Source organism: Mytilus galloprovincialis, chromosome 8, assembly GCF_965363235.1.
Source record: "Mytilus galloprovincialis chromosome 8, xbMytGall1.hap1.1, whole genome shotgun sequence".
NCBI lineage: Eukaryota > Metazoa > Mollusca > Bivalvia > Mytilida > Mytilidae > Mytilus > Mytilus galloprovincialis.
Genome location: NC_134845.1, coordinates 92,508,653 through 92,527,676, shown reverse-complemented (window position 1 = coordinate 92,527,676; position 19,024 = coordinate 92,508,653). Strand labels below are relative to the sequence as shown.

Here is a 19,024-nt window from a genome sequence, read left to right as displayed (position 1 = left end):
TACGTAAAGTTCGCATACAATGCACATATATATGACATCAATTTTATTTAAGGTGGCTCGTGGGTACAAAAATTTTAGCAAAAAATTAAACCTCTATTTTTTCATTACAAATTTTATTTATTACACTATTAGTTGTTACTTTATGATATGGTACAAAAAACAACCCAAAAAAATGATTTGGTTTGGCCCCAGATGACTTTAAAAATTGAAAAAGCTCCAAATTATCTCCCTTTGGTGCAAAAATGCCATTTTTTGGCCTTAAATTTGAAATATCTTTTTTAACTCATCGGTGACCTATATTTTTTATTATTGTATTCAAATAAGCTGTACATAAACTAAATAATTGTAAAATTTAAGCGATTTCTTATATTAGGTTATTTTTTTATTTCGATATTTCCTCTTTTTCTCCTATTAGTTCAACAGAAAAAAAGGACATTAACAAAAATGTATGCTTCTTCCAGAGGCAGATTTTAGCTTAAATGAACGGTGACCCCATTTTTTTATTTCATTTTTCTTTTAAGTATATGATAAAGTTCATTCATGAAAAAATATAGCGAAATCCTATATTAGAAAAAAAAAAATATTTATACCCAGGAGCCCCCTTAAGTAGGAAATGATCACACACTTCCTGATACCTGCAAAATATTGCAAAATTTAAATAAAAATATACAGATCAAATTTAAATTCTTCAGACTTATGATCTAAAATTAAATACTTTGTCAATATAAGAAGACATAGTATAAGTTTGAAGGAGGAAGTAAAGATATATATATAAATTAATAAAAGTCTTTAAAAGCTATGTAATGTGAGGATAAAAATGGGGTAATTATCGTTGAGGGAGAAGATTTTAAGGTATATTGTGGGGACAAAGTGGGGTAATTAACCATGTGAGAGCAACACAATTAATACAGGTAAACTGAAAATAAGATTTTAAAGGCAATTGAAATACACTGGCAAACTTTACCTGTTTTTGTTATTTTCTCTCAAAAAGGCATATATATATATGAATCAAGGTTAATATCATTTAAAGTGGACGTGTAATTGACCCAAAGTTAAATACCAAGTGCTCTAAGTTGATACATGCATGATCATGCAATCCCTTTAAAACAATAAGATAAAAAAGTTCATATACAATGTATTAGAAGACATTTTTTTCAATGTATTTGATGATTTGAGGGCTATTTGAACAGGTTCTTTTGTGATACATTTTACATATATATACCGTGATTATAATACACATGATACAGGAAGTTACATTTGTAAGCTTAAGTCACCATCTTAGTGCAAGTGATTTCTTTAAAGATTAAAAGAAACTAAGAAAAGTTAGAATGTCCATTGACAGAATATTTAAAAAAAAAACTTTGATATTTTCAGATGATACTTATGAACAATAATGGCATCAGGGAATCTTAACCTTCAAGAATGGCTGAGATTACTTGACCTTGAATTATATAATGAAAAGTTTGCCAGTCTGGGACTGACCACAGTAGAGCAACTTAAAGAATTTGGATTGGATGACAGCTTTCTGAATGACCTTGGCATAACAAAAATAGGTCACAAACAGCGAATTCTGAGCAGTATGTCAAAGTCATCAACCATGCCATCGAAAGAAAATGGTTCTGTCAGAGGGCAGGAGCAGGAGGACGATATTTATGAAAATGTAGGTTGCCCTTCTCCACATACTGTTATAAAGAAAAAAGAAGAAAATGAAGACATTTATGTAAATTGTGCTGCTTCAAACTCAAGTGAGGATAATATATCTCTGAAATCAGTAGAAAGTGCAGATGGAGGGGAGGTAAAAAAGAAACCAGTCCCCAGGCCTCGATTATCTAAAATGAAAAAAGAACAAAAAGAAAAGTTTCTTCAGCAACAAACGCTGGATAATTTAGAATCAATTCCACAAAGTCCACCCCCTGTTGCTTCTCCTAGGAAATGTAACTTGAACATTTTTCACTTATCTGGGGCAACACTTGATGAATCTAATGCGGATGATTTCGACCCTTTTGCTGTGAGTCATTCTCCGAAAGAGCGTACGAAATCAACAAAAAAATATTCTGATGAACTGATGAATTGTTTTACGTCAGAATCAAACATAAACAGTAGTACACCAGAAAGACCGAGAGGATTTTCGGACGCTTTTGTACACAATAACTCAGAAAGGTTGTCAGACACTTACGATGCTATTTGGGCATCATCAAATCCTACACAAAACAGTAGTGGATCTCTGATGCCCAGAAGGGCAAGTGATATGTCGCCCTTCACACCACCATTTTTACCTGTACCCTGTGTTAAAGATACTTTTGATTTTAAAACTGATGAAAATACAAAAAACTCGGAAAATGAGCCAAGTGCGTATGAACCTGTGCATGTTAACCAAGGGAAATTATCCAGTGCCAAATCTCCAAAACATATTTATGTAAATGAGGATTCAATGAATTCAGAATCTCCGCCCCCTCCATCATTTCCGCCCCCTGAATTACCCCCTGGAGAATCTCTACCACCAGTTCCGCCAAGAATTTCAAATTCGAGTAATTCATCTGTAACCTATTCAAGTGTAAATAAAAAAAAAAGTGTCAAAAGAAATGATGATAACGAAAGTGATCCTTTATATTCAGACAAATATTTGGAAAAAGGATATTTTACTTCAACCAAAATGAAAACGCTCACATCAACATCTGGACCAGATCCATTCAATGGCGAAGATCCTTTCAGTGATATGAACTTTCAAAATGAATGTCAAACTTTCAACCAACCTGGAGCTGACAATATATTTGACCCTGGTGCGCAGACAGAACCTGCATTTGATCCGTTTGGTATATATGAGGTTCGTGACGATTTTAATTCTGGTGATCCCTTAGAGCGAGTGCCACCTGCACCTGAGTGGCATGAGAGAGGGCAGCAACCTAAAGCAGCAGTCAGCTGTAATTCAGGATATTCTCTTTATTCTCTGGCTTCACCTGTACAAAATGGTAAGAAAATTTGTAAAATTGTATATTATATTCTCACCATGAATTTTTTAGGCAAGTGTTTAAATATTTAGCAAAAGGTACTACCCACATATCTCTATTTATTCCTGGTATCCGAAGCCACCAATGGGTCTTCAACACAGTCTGCAACTGTAGGTAAACAAATTCCATTTTTCATTTTGATATACTTAAATTTGATCAGATGATATCCTGGAGGTTTATATTGTTTGCTGGTGTCAATATTAAAGGCAATGATTGAGCAAACATTTACACTAACAAAGAAAGCAACCAACCAATGTCGTACTCTACAAGCATTAGGAAATTAACTCTTCATGCTCTAAGCAAACAACAATCAATCAACCTTTTGTAAGTGTCATATCTTGATAGCCTCAATAATTAGATAATGACATGATTTTAAGATAATTTTATTTTTCTGAGGAGGAAATTGCAATAGATCAGAGGTCAATCATAATGTAAATTACTCTATCATCTCTCAGAATTAAAATAAGGAAGAAAATACACAATTAATACATTGTAATATGTATTCAATTACAACAAAATTTGATGGTTTTGTGCTGAATCTCTTCCTAATGGCAACATTTGTTTACGAACAAACATATTTTAGCCACATTTCAATGGATGAGAAATGATAATTAAAAGTGCAATTCTCTATATACCGGTATATATATTAACGTGATATACATATATCATACATGTATACATATCTACCCGTATATAGGATAAATTGTTAATATCAGCCGTGTGAACTATATACTTATAAACATAGATATCAGATTTATATGGAAAGTTTTTATTATATGACCAAATCACCTGTGTGTTTAAGAAATTGACAATTTACTAGATGATAACAACGCAATGTACATAATCATGCTTCCTGATCAGTAATGTATTCAAATCGTTTGTAAATAAACAAAAGAGAAATTTTAAATAAACAATGGACAAGAAGCAGAATAGCTTCGAAGAGGAAGAAACTTTTTCTGTTAGTAGTAGTGTTAGTAGTGACTACTATTCTAATTGTTCAGGTAAGGTGTAAGGCTTGTGTTAGATAGTTTTTTTTTGGTAAGTAATGTAACTCGTAATTTCATTAAAATAAGTGCAAAAAAATGAAGAAAATAAATAACAAATTTCACTAAAATAAAGACTCTAGCTGGTTTTAAAGTTTGCTCCAAGTTTTCAAAACTGGCGACAAAATGTAGGGCTGGCAATTTTTCTGGGAGCCAGAGCAGCCCCTGAATATGAACACAGTATTTAAAAAATAAGATATGCCAGAATAGAATTTTGCAACTTTTAACAAAAAAAAAAACAAAAAAAACCTGCAATATTGTTATGTAATAAATATAAGCAGAATTTGATTATGAAAAGGTATGTTGAAACATTTTTGTTTTCAATTGATCCTAATCAGATGATTAGATGAGAATGCAAGTGATTAGATAGGAGGGTGTATATATATATAAAGTCTATGTCCTATTAAGTGTAATATAAATCTAATTAATGTATTGTCATCTACTGTACATGTATGATGACTGTATCCCCATCCTTTCAACATTGTGGTTGTAAACTTCTACACTGCATATTGCAGGTGCATTCAACTAAGAGCATCAGTTTTTCTCCTGAACGCCTGTGTTTATCTCCTGTAGGCTCTGACATCTACTTCCAACGCCAATACAATTTGTCATGATATAACTATTTAATTTTTTCAAACAATGTGGAACTTACGTATGCCTTGAATGACCAATTGTTTATTTCTTAGAGGTTACATATTCTTATTTATTTTTTTAAAAGACAACAGTGAATTCCTCACGATTTCCCCTCAATTTTTACCGTCATACCACACAATTACCACTTCAGGTGTTCAGAATTTCAGTTGAAACAGAAAAAAGTTTAAAAAAGGGTGATTGGACACTTGAATCACTTCATGTGTTGGTTCACTTGATAGAATTTCAGTTGAACAGACACAAGTTTTAAAAAAGGGGGGGGGGGCGCACTTGCATCCTCTCTTACCACACCTCTTTTGTACCTCGATCATTGACCAGATTATGAAGTTGTCAAAGAAAAGATAGGCGAAATATACGAGAGGGAAATTCCAACTCATAGATCCAAAATAAACTGACAACGTCATAGCCAAAAAATAGTGTTGTCAATGGTTAACCGGTCGAACTACGGAATATTTTGAGTACAAATCAAGTACTGTTAGATACAGGTACCTTCAAATATTACAATAATTTTAAAGTAACCAAATAGTACTGAATATTCAAAGTAGATTTTCAGTACCGGTACTACAGATTTTTGGTCTGAAGTTGATACAAACGCCATAGTTGATACAGTGTATCTGAATATTAAAAGTCAAACTTCGCAAGGAATCCTCACAGACAAGCCTTATAATGCTTAAGGACAAACTTCAATTCAAAAAGCGTAAATTTATGACTTGGATGGAAGGTTGTCACATTGACACTCATACCACATCTTATAGCTATGTGTAGGGTACTAAAGATACATGTATAAGGCTTTCAAACACCAACTTAAACTACCGGTTAACCGGTTAATCGGTCGAACAATTATCCGAGTAACCGGTTAGGCAATAGTGTACAATTTGACAACACTACTTAAAAAGCATGACAAGAAAAAAACAAATTGACTAATACTAGTACACAAGACACAACATAAAAAACTAATGACTAAGCAACACGACCTTCACATAAATCTGAAGGTGATCTCAGGTGCTCAAACCTTTACTTTACTTGTCAAGGTTAATAAACTAATGACCTTATGTAATGTGATAGTTAGATGCTCTTCCTGATGCAGATAGATTTACTGTGAAACCTATCATAACTTTGGAAATGTAATTTTGAATATAAATCTACAAAGTCAATGGTTTCAACACATTACTTAAGAAATTAATTAGATATAAGAAGATGTGGTATGAGTTCCAATGAGACAACTCTCCATCCAAGTCACAATTTATAAAAGTAAACCATTAATTTTATCATTATCATCATTATCAAAGTGGGTCACATGGTACAGCAAGCTTTAAAGAGCACCAAAAATGACTTGTGTGAAACCATTTAAACAGGAAAACCAACGATCTAATCTATATAAAAAAGTGAGAAACACTTATGAACCACATCAACAAACGTCAACCACTGAACTTGTCTGTATCTATGAATGTCTTTATAAATAAAAAAAAGCTGTTTCATCAACTTATTTGGTAAATATTATTAAACCCCAGATGCATGTCGCCAGAACATGCAGAAGGGACACAATTTCTTTTCTCCAGAAATTGTAAAAAATTTCTGAAATGAACAAAAAATGTAATGAATGTAAAGCTTCTTAGACCAAAAACTATTAAAATTCTTAATGATTCAGAAATATTCAGCAAAAATTCAGAATTGTCAGCATCAATTCAGAATAGAAATATCAGGATTCAGAAAAATTCAGACATCATTTATCATGTAAGAAAATTTCAGAAATAATTCAGACTTTTTCAGACACATTCAGACAATATTCAGATTTTTTTTTCTCATGAGTGTTAAGTTTTGGTACACATCACACTGTGATAGAATTATGTATAAAAAGTTTATTTAATAGTTTTGTTTTCTACTTTCTATCAAGGATGGTTTTACAGTACATGTATTATCTTCCTGTTATAAGATATACAACACATAAGTTGACATATATAGTACTTAAGGTCACATGGCATCTTGTATATATCTGTAATGAAATCTATACTCCGGAAGGAATATCACTTTTAATTTTAAATTGATTATAACATCAGATTGACTTACAATATTAAGATAAGGAGATGTGTGACTTACAATATTAAAATAAGGAGATGTGTGACTTACAATATTAAAATAAGGAGATGTGGCAATTAATTGATAAAATGAGACTTGTACAAGTTTTGGTTGTGTTGTCATGGTTGTTGTCTATTGTTTTCTCTTTGACTATATATATCTCCCATTTCCATTCTGAATTTGACACTTAATTCACCAGAGTTCAAATAAGTAGATAATATAAGAAATATAGGTTACTGTATGGCCTTCAACAATGAGAAAAAACCATAGCCTAGACATGAAAATAAACTTTAACAAATCAAAAAAAAAAAAAACTAAATACAATATTTATAACTAAACAATTTACAAAAGCAAATATGACAGATATGAACCAACAACCATTGAACTAAAGGTTCTGGACTTGGGACATACAAATAAAGAATGTGGTCATATAAACTTGTATAATGGTTTACTTTTTTAAATTGTTATTAGGATGGAGAGTTGTGTCATTGGCACTCACACCACATCTTCCTATATCTAAATAAACTATATATGTAGATGTAATCTATGTAAAACAATACAAATACATAATGTATATCTAGAAAAAAAGGTATTAAAATGAAGTTTTTGGCAGAAAAAGGTCATTGCTTCTTCAACTTTGTGTACAATGGTGTAAACAGTCTCTTTGTTAAACATTTCAACACTCGTCCCCCACTCAGGGATTTTTGATTGAATTATCTTGCATGTTCTGTACATGTCAGATTGATAGAATAATGCAACATAACAATAAAACTGAGGATAAATCTTATAACAAATTGTCATGTCAATTCAGAGGCATTCGTGTCAAGAAAGGTTTGCTACCTTGTGTTTAAATGTACATGTTGATTGGGACATATTTTTTATTAGCTAATCATTAGGTCATACATGTTTGATTAAACATATGTACAAATAATACATGTACCCATTTATTATCTCCTAAAGTTTACCTATGCAATTTATGTTAAACAATATGCAATAAATAACATGCATATTAAATAACTTAAGTCATGATTTATACTACTGTCTACTAATCCAATTTATGGTTATTATCAGCTTATGATTATAAAAAATATAAGGCGCATATGGTGAAATATGAACTGGGCAAATGGATTGGACCTGGACTGGAGACTTCTGATAAAACTTCATGTCAACTACAAAAGCTACATGATTTTAAGAGATTTGTTATACATGTATTTATTATTTGATGTTACTCAACTTAAATGTTTTTTAAAAAAGACAACTTATATATAATTAAATATAAAAATAGAAGATGTGGTTCAGTAGTGGAATTAAATCAGAGTCAAGGTTTCTCTATGACAGTGTTTGTTCAATTGTATTAGAGATGAAACCAGTCATTGCTCACCTTTTTGCAACACTTAATCATTAAATTTTTTTGATGCTTTTGAAATTTCTTACACAAAACAATGTGATTTTCATTTTCTGTTGGATTAAGATAACACTTTTTGTACCTAATTAGCCATATTTGACACAATTTGTAATTTTGTTTTCTAGTACTCATCAGCTACAACTATTTTGCTTCAGGCGTCACCGATGAGTCTCTGAAAACTAAACATGTTTCTTGGTGTACCAAATTATATATCGAGTATGTTGACAGTATCTTAAATAAGTTTTTGACATGAGTTTAATGTGTTCTGATTATTTTTCAGACAACAGTTCAGATGAACAAACATCAGATGGGGATTTATCTGACCCCAGTAGTCCTGAGGATTTGATACCAGGGGCAACAGGACCCATAAATCCTTCAGTTGATATTGTACCGTCATCTCCTTCACCAGTAAGTAATATACATGTTACAGGGCCCTTCACCAGTAAGTAATATACATGTTACAGGGCCCATCACCAGTAAGTAATATACATGTTACAGGACTGTATCAGAGATTAAAAAACACTTTCACTAAAATCAATTTGGCTCGTTTAATTTTCATAAAATTTTGTCAAAGTAGACTTTAATAAAAATATAAAAATTTTAAAAATTTTGAACCAACCATTTTGTCAGAAAAAATACACTGGTTAATATAGCAATTTGACAAACACCAATGTTGATCATTGAGAAGCTTAATATTCCTTTTACAACACAACGTAATTAAAACGTTTAGCTGACTTTACAGAGTTATCTCCCTGTAGTGTTAGGTACCACCTCAAGATACCGAATGAATATCCAAACTCAATAGTCAATAGTTGATGAAAAACGCCATGGCAAAAAAAAAGAAAAAGGGAAATGTCAGTCTGTACAAGTTTGGGAAAAATAGTCCTCAATGTATGTTATATCTCCTGCTGAACAATAACCAATCAATCAAAGTATATGTGCCTGATAAGTAAGTAAGTTAAGTAAGTAAGTAAATTTTTTTTAGAGTCAGCATATATATACATAATAACAGACAAAACATGAGCTTTGGTGAGCTCTTTAACCGACTAAAAACTAGATTTTCATTATTTTTCTTTTAAAATAAAGAATGCAACATTAACTAAAAACCTGTATCATAATTTATGACTAAGTAGGGTTAAGATGTCAAGGAATATTGACAGAATTTCTTACAATCAGGAAAAGTGCAAGGAGGAAGGTCGTTCAATGAGCATGTATATTATTAGGGGAAAACATCATTATTTCTTAAGCATGTTGAGGAAATTATTAAAAATAAAATAGGTTTAAGTTGTTAAATTTTTGCATTTAGAAACTTTATATTGCATATCATATTTACATTAAAAATATTTACCTTAATGATTCTTTGAATACATTTTATTGTTCTTTATTTTATGATCAGTTCATTTGAAGGAAGGACAATAAAAATAAAAGTTTTTTTCATAATGTCTATGTCATCCAATTATACCCATAGCTCCTTTTGTTCATACTCTGTATTTCAATATGGATGAGATTTTATAGATAATTTGTGCTAGCTTTAAGTCCAGTGGCAAATATTTCATAGTTTTCATGAGAACATCATGGAGACATTATTGTAGTAAAGGCTACAGACTGTAGACAATATGTCTGCATTACATGGTATATAGAGCACTGAATAAATAAAAGACTGGATAATGTTTCTATTTTAAATTTTTTTCTTTCCTGAAAATGATCAATATATATATATATGAAAAGGCTGATACCACTTTTAAAAATACTTATATTGACCCAGATTTCACTCAAGATTATTTTAATTATTTTTGGCGAGATATATCTTAATAGTTGGAGGAAGTAATTGTTTTAATGTGGTTGAAATGAGGATGTACAGAAATAAGGCAATAAATCTCAAAATAAATCCTGTAACACTTTGTGAATTGAAAAAAAAAAAAAAAAAATACTTGTGGTTATTGTTATAGTCTCCCTATAGCTATCTTCCAAATTTTGTATGTCTAAATGGCTACCCTTAAGTTTTTAAAGATGTTTGCTCCTCCACTTTTTGACTTTTTGCCAGATTTTCAGAATCCTCTAGCTGGTTTTATCCATGTATTGTTATTAAAAAATTTTGCCCACTAACCCCTACTTTTCTTTTTATACGACCGCAAAAATTTTAATTTTTTGGTCGTATATTGCTATCACGTTGGCGTCGGCGTCGTCGTCGTCGTCGTCGTCCGAATACTTTTAGTTTGCGCACTCTAACTTTAGTAAAAGTGAATAGAAATCAATGAAATTTTAACACAAGGTTTATGACCACAAAAGGAAGGTTGGGATTGATTTTGGGAGTTTTGGTCCCAACATTTTAGGAATTAGGGGCCAAAAAGGGCCCAAATAAGCATTTTCTTGGTTTTCGCACTATAACTTTAGTTTAAGTGAATAGAAATCTATGAAATTTTGACACACGGTTTATGACCACAAAAGGACGGTTGGGATTGATTTTGGGAGTTTTGGTTCCAACAGTTTAGGAATTAAGGGCCAAAAAATGGCCCAAATAAGCATTATTCTTGGTTTTCGCACAATAACTTTAGTATAAGTTAATAGAAATCAATGAAATTTAAACACAAGGTTTATGACCACAAAAGGAAGGTTGGGATTGATTTTTGGAGTTGAGGTAACAACAGTTTATGAATTAGGGGCCAAAAAGGGGCCCAAATAAGCATTATTTTTGGTTTTTGCACCATAACTGTAGTATAAGTAAATAGAAATCTATGAAATTTAAACACAAAGTTTATGACCATAAAAGGAAGGTTGGGTTTGATTTTGGGAGTTTTGGTCCCAACAGTTTAGGAATAAGGGGCCCAAAGGGTCCAAAATTGAACTTTGTGTGATTTCATCAAAAATTGAATAATTGGGGTTCTTTGATATGCCGAATCTAACTATGTATGTAGATTCTTAATTTTTGGTCCCGTTTTCAAATTGGTCTACATTAAGGTCCAAAGGGTCCAAAATTAAACTTGGTTTGATTTTAACAAAAATTGAATCCTTGGGGTTCTTTGATATGCTGAATTTAAAAATGTACTTAGATTTTTAATTATTGGCCTAGTTTTCAAGTTGGTCCAAATGGGGGTCCAAAATTAAACTTTGTTTGATTTCATCAAAAATTGAATAAATGGGTTCTTTGATATGCCAAATCTAACTGTGTATGTAGATTCTTAATTTTTGGTCCAGTTATCAAATTGGTCTACATTAAGGTCCAAAGGGTCCAAAATTAAACTAAGTTTGATTTTAACAAAAATTAAATTCTTGGGCTTATTTGATATGCTTTACCTAAATATGTACTTTGATTTTTGATTATGAGCCCAGTTTTCAAGTTGGTCCAAATCAGGATTCCATATCAAGTATTGTGCAATAGCAAGAAATTTTCAATTGCACAGTATTGCACAATAGCAAGAAATATCTAATTGCACAATATTGTGCAATAGCAATTAATTTTCAATTGGAGTTATCTTTCTTTGTATAGAATAGTAGTTGATAATATATGTTGGAAATTTGCCAGACATGACTATGATGTCATTTTCTATTTTTATTTGCCAATAACTTTATGTAAATAACTTCATTGGAAATTTGCCAATATAAAATGTTGCTGATGAAGTTTTTTTTATTGTTTTATACAATAAACAATGTATATTCACTTTTACTACCAACCAATCTTTACCATTCAGTGATAACAAGCACTTTATTTTACATTTTAATATTTTATGATGTATTTAAAAGAGTAGTTATTGTTGCAAACTCCATTAGAAATTTGAATTGATATCAGTTTTGGAAAAAGGGAAACGGGGATGTGAAAAAAAGGGGGGGGGGGGGGTTTAAATTTTTCTCATTTCAGATTTCATAAATAAAAAGAAAATTTCTTCAAACATTTTTTTGTGAGGATTAATATTCAACAGCATAGTGAATTGCTCAAAGGCAAAAAAAAACTTTTAAGTTCATTAGACCACATTCGTTCTGTGTCAGAAACCTATGCTGTGTTATGATCAACTATTTAATTTTAGATTTAAAAAGTTTGAAGAAGAAATCTTTTAATTGATTTGTTAAATCTTGACATTTGTTTTGTGTAAAAAAAAACCAAGTTATGTCAAAAATTTGATCACAATCCAAATTCAGAGCTGTATCACTCTTGAATGTTTTGTCCATACTTGCCCCAACTGTTCAGGGTTCGACCTCTGCGGTCGTATAAAGCTGCGCCCTGCGGAGCACCTGGTTGATTATGGGCCCCGTTTTCAAGTTGGTCCAAATCAGGATTCCATATCAAGTATTGTGCAATAGCAAGAAATTTCCAATTGCACAGTATTGCACAATAGCAAGAAATATCTAATTGCACAATATTGTGCAATAGCAATTAACTTTCAATTGGAGTTATCTTTCTTTGTATAGAATAGTAGTTAATTATATATGTTGGAAATTTGCCAGACATGACTATGATGTCATTTTCTATTTTTATTTGCCAATAACTTTATGTAAATAACTTCATTGGAAATTTGCCAATATAAAATGTTGCTGATGAAGCTTTTTTTCCTTATCTTATCTAAAATGTTTTTAGATAATGTATGTTGGACATTTGCCAGACATTACTATTTACATTTTGGATATTGAACCATAATAGTTTAATATTAAATTTAAAAACTTTAAATTCTAATTTTCATTTCTTAAACCAAATTCATAATGTGACATAAACCTATGTTGTGTCAACTATTTAATCACAATCCACATTTATAGCTGTATCAAACTTAAAAGTTGTGTCCATACTTGTTCTCAATTCAGATTTCATAAATAAAAAGAAAATTTCTTCAAACATTTTTTTGACAGGATTAATATTCAACAGCATAATGAATTGCTCAAAGGCAAAAAAAATTTTAAGTTCATTAGACCACATTCATTCTGTGTCAGAAACCTATGCTGTGTCAACTATTTAATTTTAGATTTAAATAAGTTTGAAGAAGAAATCTTTAATTGATTTGTAAAATCTTGACATTTGTTTTGTGTAAAAAACCCATATAATGTCAAAAATTTGATCACAATCCAAATTCAGAGCTGTATCACGCTTAAATGTTTTGTCCATACCTGCCCCAACTGTTCAGGGATCGACCTCTGCAGTCGTATAAAGCTGCGCCCTGCAGAGCACCTGGTTATAATTGTATTACATAAAGTTAAAAAAGCCATATTTCAAAATTTTACAAAATTCTTGTTATTTTTCATAGTGTTTGAAACAAATAAGGCAAATGTAAGGTGCCAATGTTAAATATATGAAAAATCTAGAGAGAATAATTTCCCGCCAAATTTTCAATGGCTTATATCTCGAAAACGAGCACACGGACACTCCATTTTTTTCTACTTTTTTAGTTTCTTTATTTATGTACTATCAATTTATAATAGTCTTTTAAAAAGCTTGTTATTTTTTAACAGAGTAGCGAACATCCTTAATTGCTACTTGAGCTGCGTCGAATACACATATAGAGATCAATATTTTCATGCTTAATATGCAAATAAATATCAATACATCTTTTTACCTCTTTTAGGTTGCAAAAATCTTCATACAAAGACTTTTGCTAAGATTGCCAAATGACACAAAAATTAAAAACTATATGTTAAAGCTAAATAAAAAGGAAGTACATATAAATGATTTTTGAAGGTAAACATTCACAGTGCAACCAAAATACTATCATTTCTGAATACAAATACATGTATGTATAAAGGACAACAATTCTATATATATATATAAATATTAAATATTGAATATTATACATAAATATACAGAGATGTTTATCCTTCCTAATCTCATAACAGGATGTTTATAAATTAGATGAAAAAAAGACAAAAAATATTTTAATTAATAATTATTTACATTGCAGAGAAAAGCTAAACAGAAATCTGGATATTTATGGAAACAGGGAGGGTATGTAGAGTGTTACTATGGAAACATAATGTATTTGACTTTTAAGAGGTACCAGTTATACCAGTTGTGAAAGTCGTTTTATTTGATTGATGTTTAAAATAAACATTTGTAACCTATATATTTGAAATTATCATTCATATTTTGTTTGTTTGCCAGGAAGTAGGAAGAAATATTTTACCTGCAATTAAGGAAATAGATTGCAATTGCAACACAAATAAAAGAGTTTAATTAAGTACAGATAAGTGTATAATAAAGTACTAGTTGTTTTAAATTATGTTTCAAAAATTATGTCCTAAAAAATCTTAGGAAAAAAGGGGGATCTTCACAACTATGTCCAGTTGATATTTTATCTAAAAAAGGATTTGTCAAAGATGACATTTTAAACACAGAAAGTCAAGTCTTTTATTTGCTAATGAGACTGGAACCCTTAGTTTGAAGGTCAAGGTCACAAGTCATAAGTTTTTACGTTGCAGATTGTAATTGTTTAAAAAAAACATTTTAGCCTTGGACATTAAGGACCACTTGAGCTAATTGCTAAAATATTGTATGGTTGTTTACCATAAATAGTAAATGTGTCACAAGCATGATTATAATCTGTTGTATTCAATTAAAAATGTACATGAACCCAAGGAGGAACTTTGAAAATGTAATTTCCTATATAATCAACCAATTTATTTGAAAAAAAACTAAGGGTTTTCTTATCCCAGTCATAGATTACCTTAGCTGTATTTGGCACAACTTTTTGGAATTTTGGATCCTCAATGCTCTTCAACTTCGTACTTATTTGGCTTTATAAATATTTTGATATGAGCGTCACTGATGAGTCTTATGTAGACGAAATGCGCGTCTGGCATACTAAATTATAATCCTGGTACCTTTGATAACTACTATTGAATAAGATAGTCTTGATTAATAAATAATGCTGGATACAATTGTTTGATTTGAGTTACTGTGCTTATCCTGTCACCTTTGTGGTATCACACTAGCAATGGCCAAAACAGTTTACCAAATTGCAGTTAGATTTCTTCTCCAACTAACTGATCAACTGGTAAATATTTTAGCTGATTGTTATTAAAATATATTTTTTAATTCCAATTATATGGTCATTTTTATAAATTTACTGTTTACAAAACTTTGAATTTTTCGAAAAACTAAGGATTTTCTTACCCCAGGAGTAGATTACTACCTTAGCCGTATTTGGCACAACTTTTTGAAATTTTTGGTCCTCAATGCTCTTCAACTTTGTATTTGTTTGGCTTTTTAACTATTTTGATCTGAGCGTCACTGATGAGTCTTATGTAGACGAAACACGTGTCTGGCGTATAAAATTATAATCCTGGTACTTTTGATAACTAGTTAGTATGCAGTGAGTGCTGTGAATAAAAATTAATACTTACTAGTTCCAGTTAGATGATGACTTTAGTCATGAATTCCAAACAAAATAATGAATTACTTTAATTATAGTCAATGATTTAGAACGTCTAACCTTTGACATGAAAACATTCATCATAAATAGATTTTGAAAAATAATAGTTCAGAACTTGTTTTTTAGGTCAATATTTTATAGCTTTGTATTCTAAGATGAAGTATATGTATAATTGTGATTTGGATAAATTTCTATAAGAATTACTGATTTACTTGCATTAAGGGGAAGTAATTTTTATTTGGTCATTGTATATTAAAAATTTAATGAATAATACCAGGCTTATGATTTTGCTTACAAAAGAATCATCATTATCATGATTATGACTTGAATACAAAAAATAATTAAATGCAAAATTAGTACAAAGTTTAAGAGCATTGAGAAATTACGAAAGTTTTTGACAAATAATGCGGGTTATCTAATTCTGGATGGTAGAAACTCATTAGTACTAAATTGAATAATTCAACGTTTTGCAAAACTGTTAATTATAATTTTACCATATAAAAAAAAAAAACATGTCAATATAGAATTGCTGACTTTGGAGTCAGGTGATACCTGTGTGGGAATTTGTATGATTTATAGAATTTTGAATGTGTTCCACAAAATAATTTGAACATTTTTTTTCTTTCAAAATTTTCATCATCTTAAAAATAAATTTTAGTGTTTTTTCAAGAACAAAGGATAATAGTTTAATAGTCAGAGAAATAATGTTACAAACAAATTAATTTTAAAATGAGGGAAGTTGATATTTGTTGGACAGGACAATATTTTGCTGATTTTATGGTAATTTGAATTATTTCCCTTTAATAGTAGAAGATTGAAAAAAATGCTTTTGAAAAAATGTTCAAATTACAATTATGCACAACTTGCTGTCATTGGCTGTAGGAAAACAGAGCTATAAATTATAAACTTACAAAACAAGTTTTGAACTGATTTTCAATTAGATCTATTTTATGATAGAAGTTTTCATGTCTCAGTTTAACCTTCTAAGGCTGTGTTCACATTGACCTAAACTCGGTGTTGTGTTAGTGTAACTCACACATAAACTAAACACAATTACGTTCCCATTGATAAAACTCAATGTTTACATGTAGTGTAAATCATGTTTTGTCTACACGCAGTCCATACTCAATGAAGGCCTTGTGTAGGTTAAGTGTACACAAAACTAGGCATTGAAAAAAATAAATTTACCATGTATATTTAAGAAAGGAACGATTTTTGAATAAAATTGGACGTTTATGACAATTATTGATAAAGTTCTTTACAGAATTATTTGTTTAAACTTGATACATTTATTTGTTATAAAAAAAAACTTTACGTAGCTTTATTAACACCTTATCAAGACTCAAAGCATTATCATTGCAAAACACATTACTCATTTAAAAAGTTTTTCCCGAACCGACTGAGTGTACACAAAAATATTTGTCACTGATCTTTACTCAAACATCAAACAACGATTCATTTGTAAATGCATTAATTAAAAAAAGTGTGGGTAAGTTTTTTTGTCTAGTATCTTAGATCCGTTAAAACACACTTAGAAATATAATAAAAATACCTTATCCCTGTTGCAAAATACTCCTCATAGAAGAAATAATATTTGAAAGAAAAAGAAAAAATAGAAATATATTGATCCTTAAAACATCACGTTTTTTTTCTTTCTGGGCAAATGTTTTCATTCAGTTTTTTTCGATGCTTACAATCAAATATTTTTTTTCAATATTTAACACCATAATGAATGGGGAAACTCTGAATTCAGATCAGACCAGAATATTTTATATGAAATTGGGGATAAGAATATTTTTTAGGAAACACTCCATCCCCCCTTTTTTAAGTCAAATGATCATTCCTTAACTGCTAGAAAAGTTGTCTGAGAAATTTGTATTCGGTTTAACCAGAGAAATGTAATACTGTATTATATGTCTCTGGTTTTTCGTAATGAACATTTAAATGACATATAGTTTACAAGTGTGAACAAATCTTATGTACAGGTAATTAAAAGAGGTGTATAGATGTGAACAAATTTAATGTGAAACCAGTGTACATTACGGTAAACCAAATGTAAACATGTTTACTGTACACAGCGTTTGGTGTGAACACGGCCTAAATCAGTGACTCATATTATTGTAAGTCTTCATTTCGTTTGAACTTAATAACAAAAACATCATCTAACTGAAACTGGATGGTAAGCAATGAATTTAATTTCACAGAACTCACTTCATACTATATACCTTTCACTTAAGCAATCTGCTAAAATATTTTACCAGTTAATCAGTTAGTTGGAGAAGAAATCTAGTGGCAATTTGGTAAACTGTTTTAGCCATTGCTAATGTGATACCACAAAGGTGACAGGATAAGCACAGTAAATGAAATGAATCTAAAGATTTCTATTACTAGATTTATTTCACTTGACTGGGCGGAGTTTAAGAAGTTGGCTCATTTAAGACTAGTCCATCTAATTAGACAGTAGTTTTGGGATAAGCTCATCAATGAAGTGTCCAGTTATTCGTCTCATGTCATACACTCAGTTCTTTTGTATATGCATTCTGTGACACTGATTAGTGATTATAATTCCATTATATTTATAGCGGCAATCATCCTTATCATACACATCTTCAAATAGACCGGCCTTACGCTAATTAAAACATAAGCTCCGCCCGATCAGTTGAATTAACATTGGTATTATCTGACGCTATTGCAAAATACCATGGATTCATTATTATTAAGCGGATACTAGTTTTCGTGGGAACAGATGAACCAGGGATCTAAATGTTTAACACATACTAAATTTTCAATAGGCTTGTATGCATACTTCAGCAAAACCACAAAATTAAATATCCATGAACATGTAAGTTTTCTCAATCCATTAAAATTGGTACTCACGAAAATAAATGGTACTTACGTAAATATGAATCTACTGTAGGTTAAATATGAATACACTGTCTCTGAAGGGATTGCTTTAATAGGTTGACCAGCAAGTCTTTGAGAGCTTACTGTGGATTCATTTATTTTCATGAGTATCAATTTTCGTGGATTGCTGAAAACTTGCATTTTCGTGGACATTTGATTTTGTGGTTTTGTCAATCTCTGTATGCAAAGCCTATTTGAAATATGTTATTTGTTGAACATTAGAATTCATGGTTCACCTGTACCCACGAAATCAACAAAAATTGGTATCCAACGAATAATAATGAATGCACAGTATTCAGTGAATGAGTACATATTTATATTTTTTTTTTAGAGTGAAAGCAAATCGAGGTTGGAGAAGACGTTGGGTTGTATTTGACGGGAAAACACTCAGATATTATCCTAATCACAAGGTAAAGAAGAAATAATAGAAGGATTCTGATAATAAGTTTTGATCAACTATATAAGTAAATACTTAAATTGACATCAATGAGAAAACAATGCATTGTTGGATTTTGATGAAACATTTCTTAAGTATGATTTTACTAGTTTATTAAGTCATGGATAGAAACTTTTTGATTTTTCCTGAAC

The 19,024-nt window shown here is 30.5% G+C and overlaps 1 protein-coding gene across 8 annotated transcripts in view; it reads left to right on the top strand.

Moving 5' to 3' along the window:
• LOC143042841 (arf-GAP with Rho-GAP domain, ANK repeat and PH domain-containing protein 1-like) overlaps window positions 1-19,024 on the top strand; it is a 100,570-nt gene that overhangs the window by 10,600 nt on the left and 70,946 nt on the right. For 7 of the 8 annotated variants that reach the window (XM_076215319.1, XM_076215317.1, XM_076215314.1 and 4 more), the window contains exons 3-6: window positions 1,375-2,969; window positions 8,464-8,591; window positions 14,063-14,106; window positions 18,768-18,846. In XM_076215319.1, the coding sequence (XP_076071434.1) occupies window positions 1,394-2,969; window positions 8,464-8,591; window positions 14,063-14,106; window positions 18,768-18,846 (1,827 nt within the window). In that variant the 5' untranslated portion in view covers window positions 1,375-1,393. Of the gene's footprint in view, window positions 1-1,374; window positions 2,970-3,731; window positions 4,010-8,463; window positions 8,592-14,062; window positions 14,107-18,767; window positions 18,847-19,024 lie in introns of those variants that run through there. The other variant, XM_076215318.1, reaches the window with a different exon arrangement.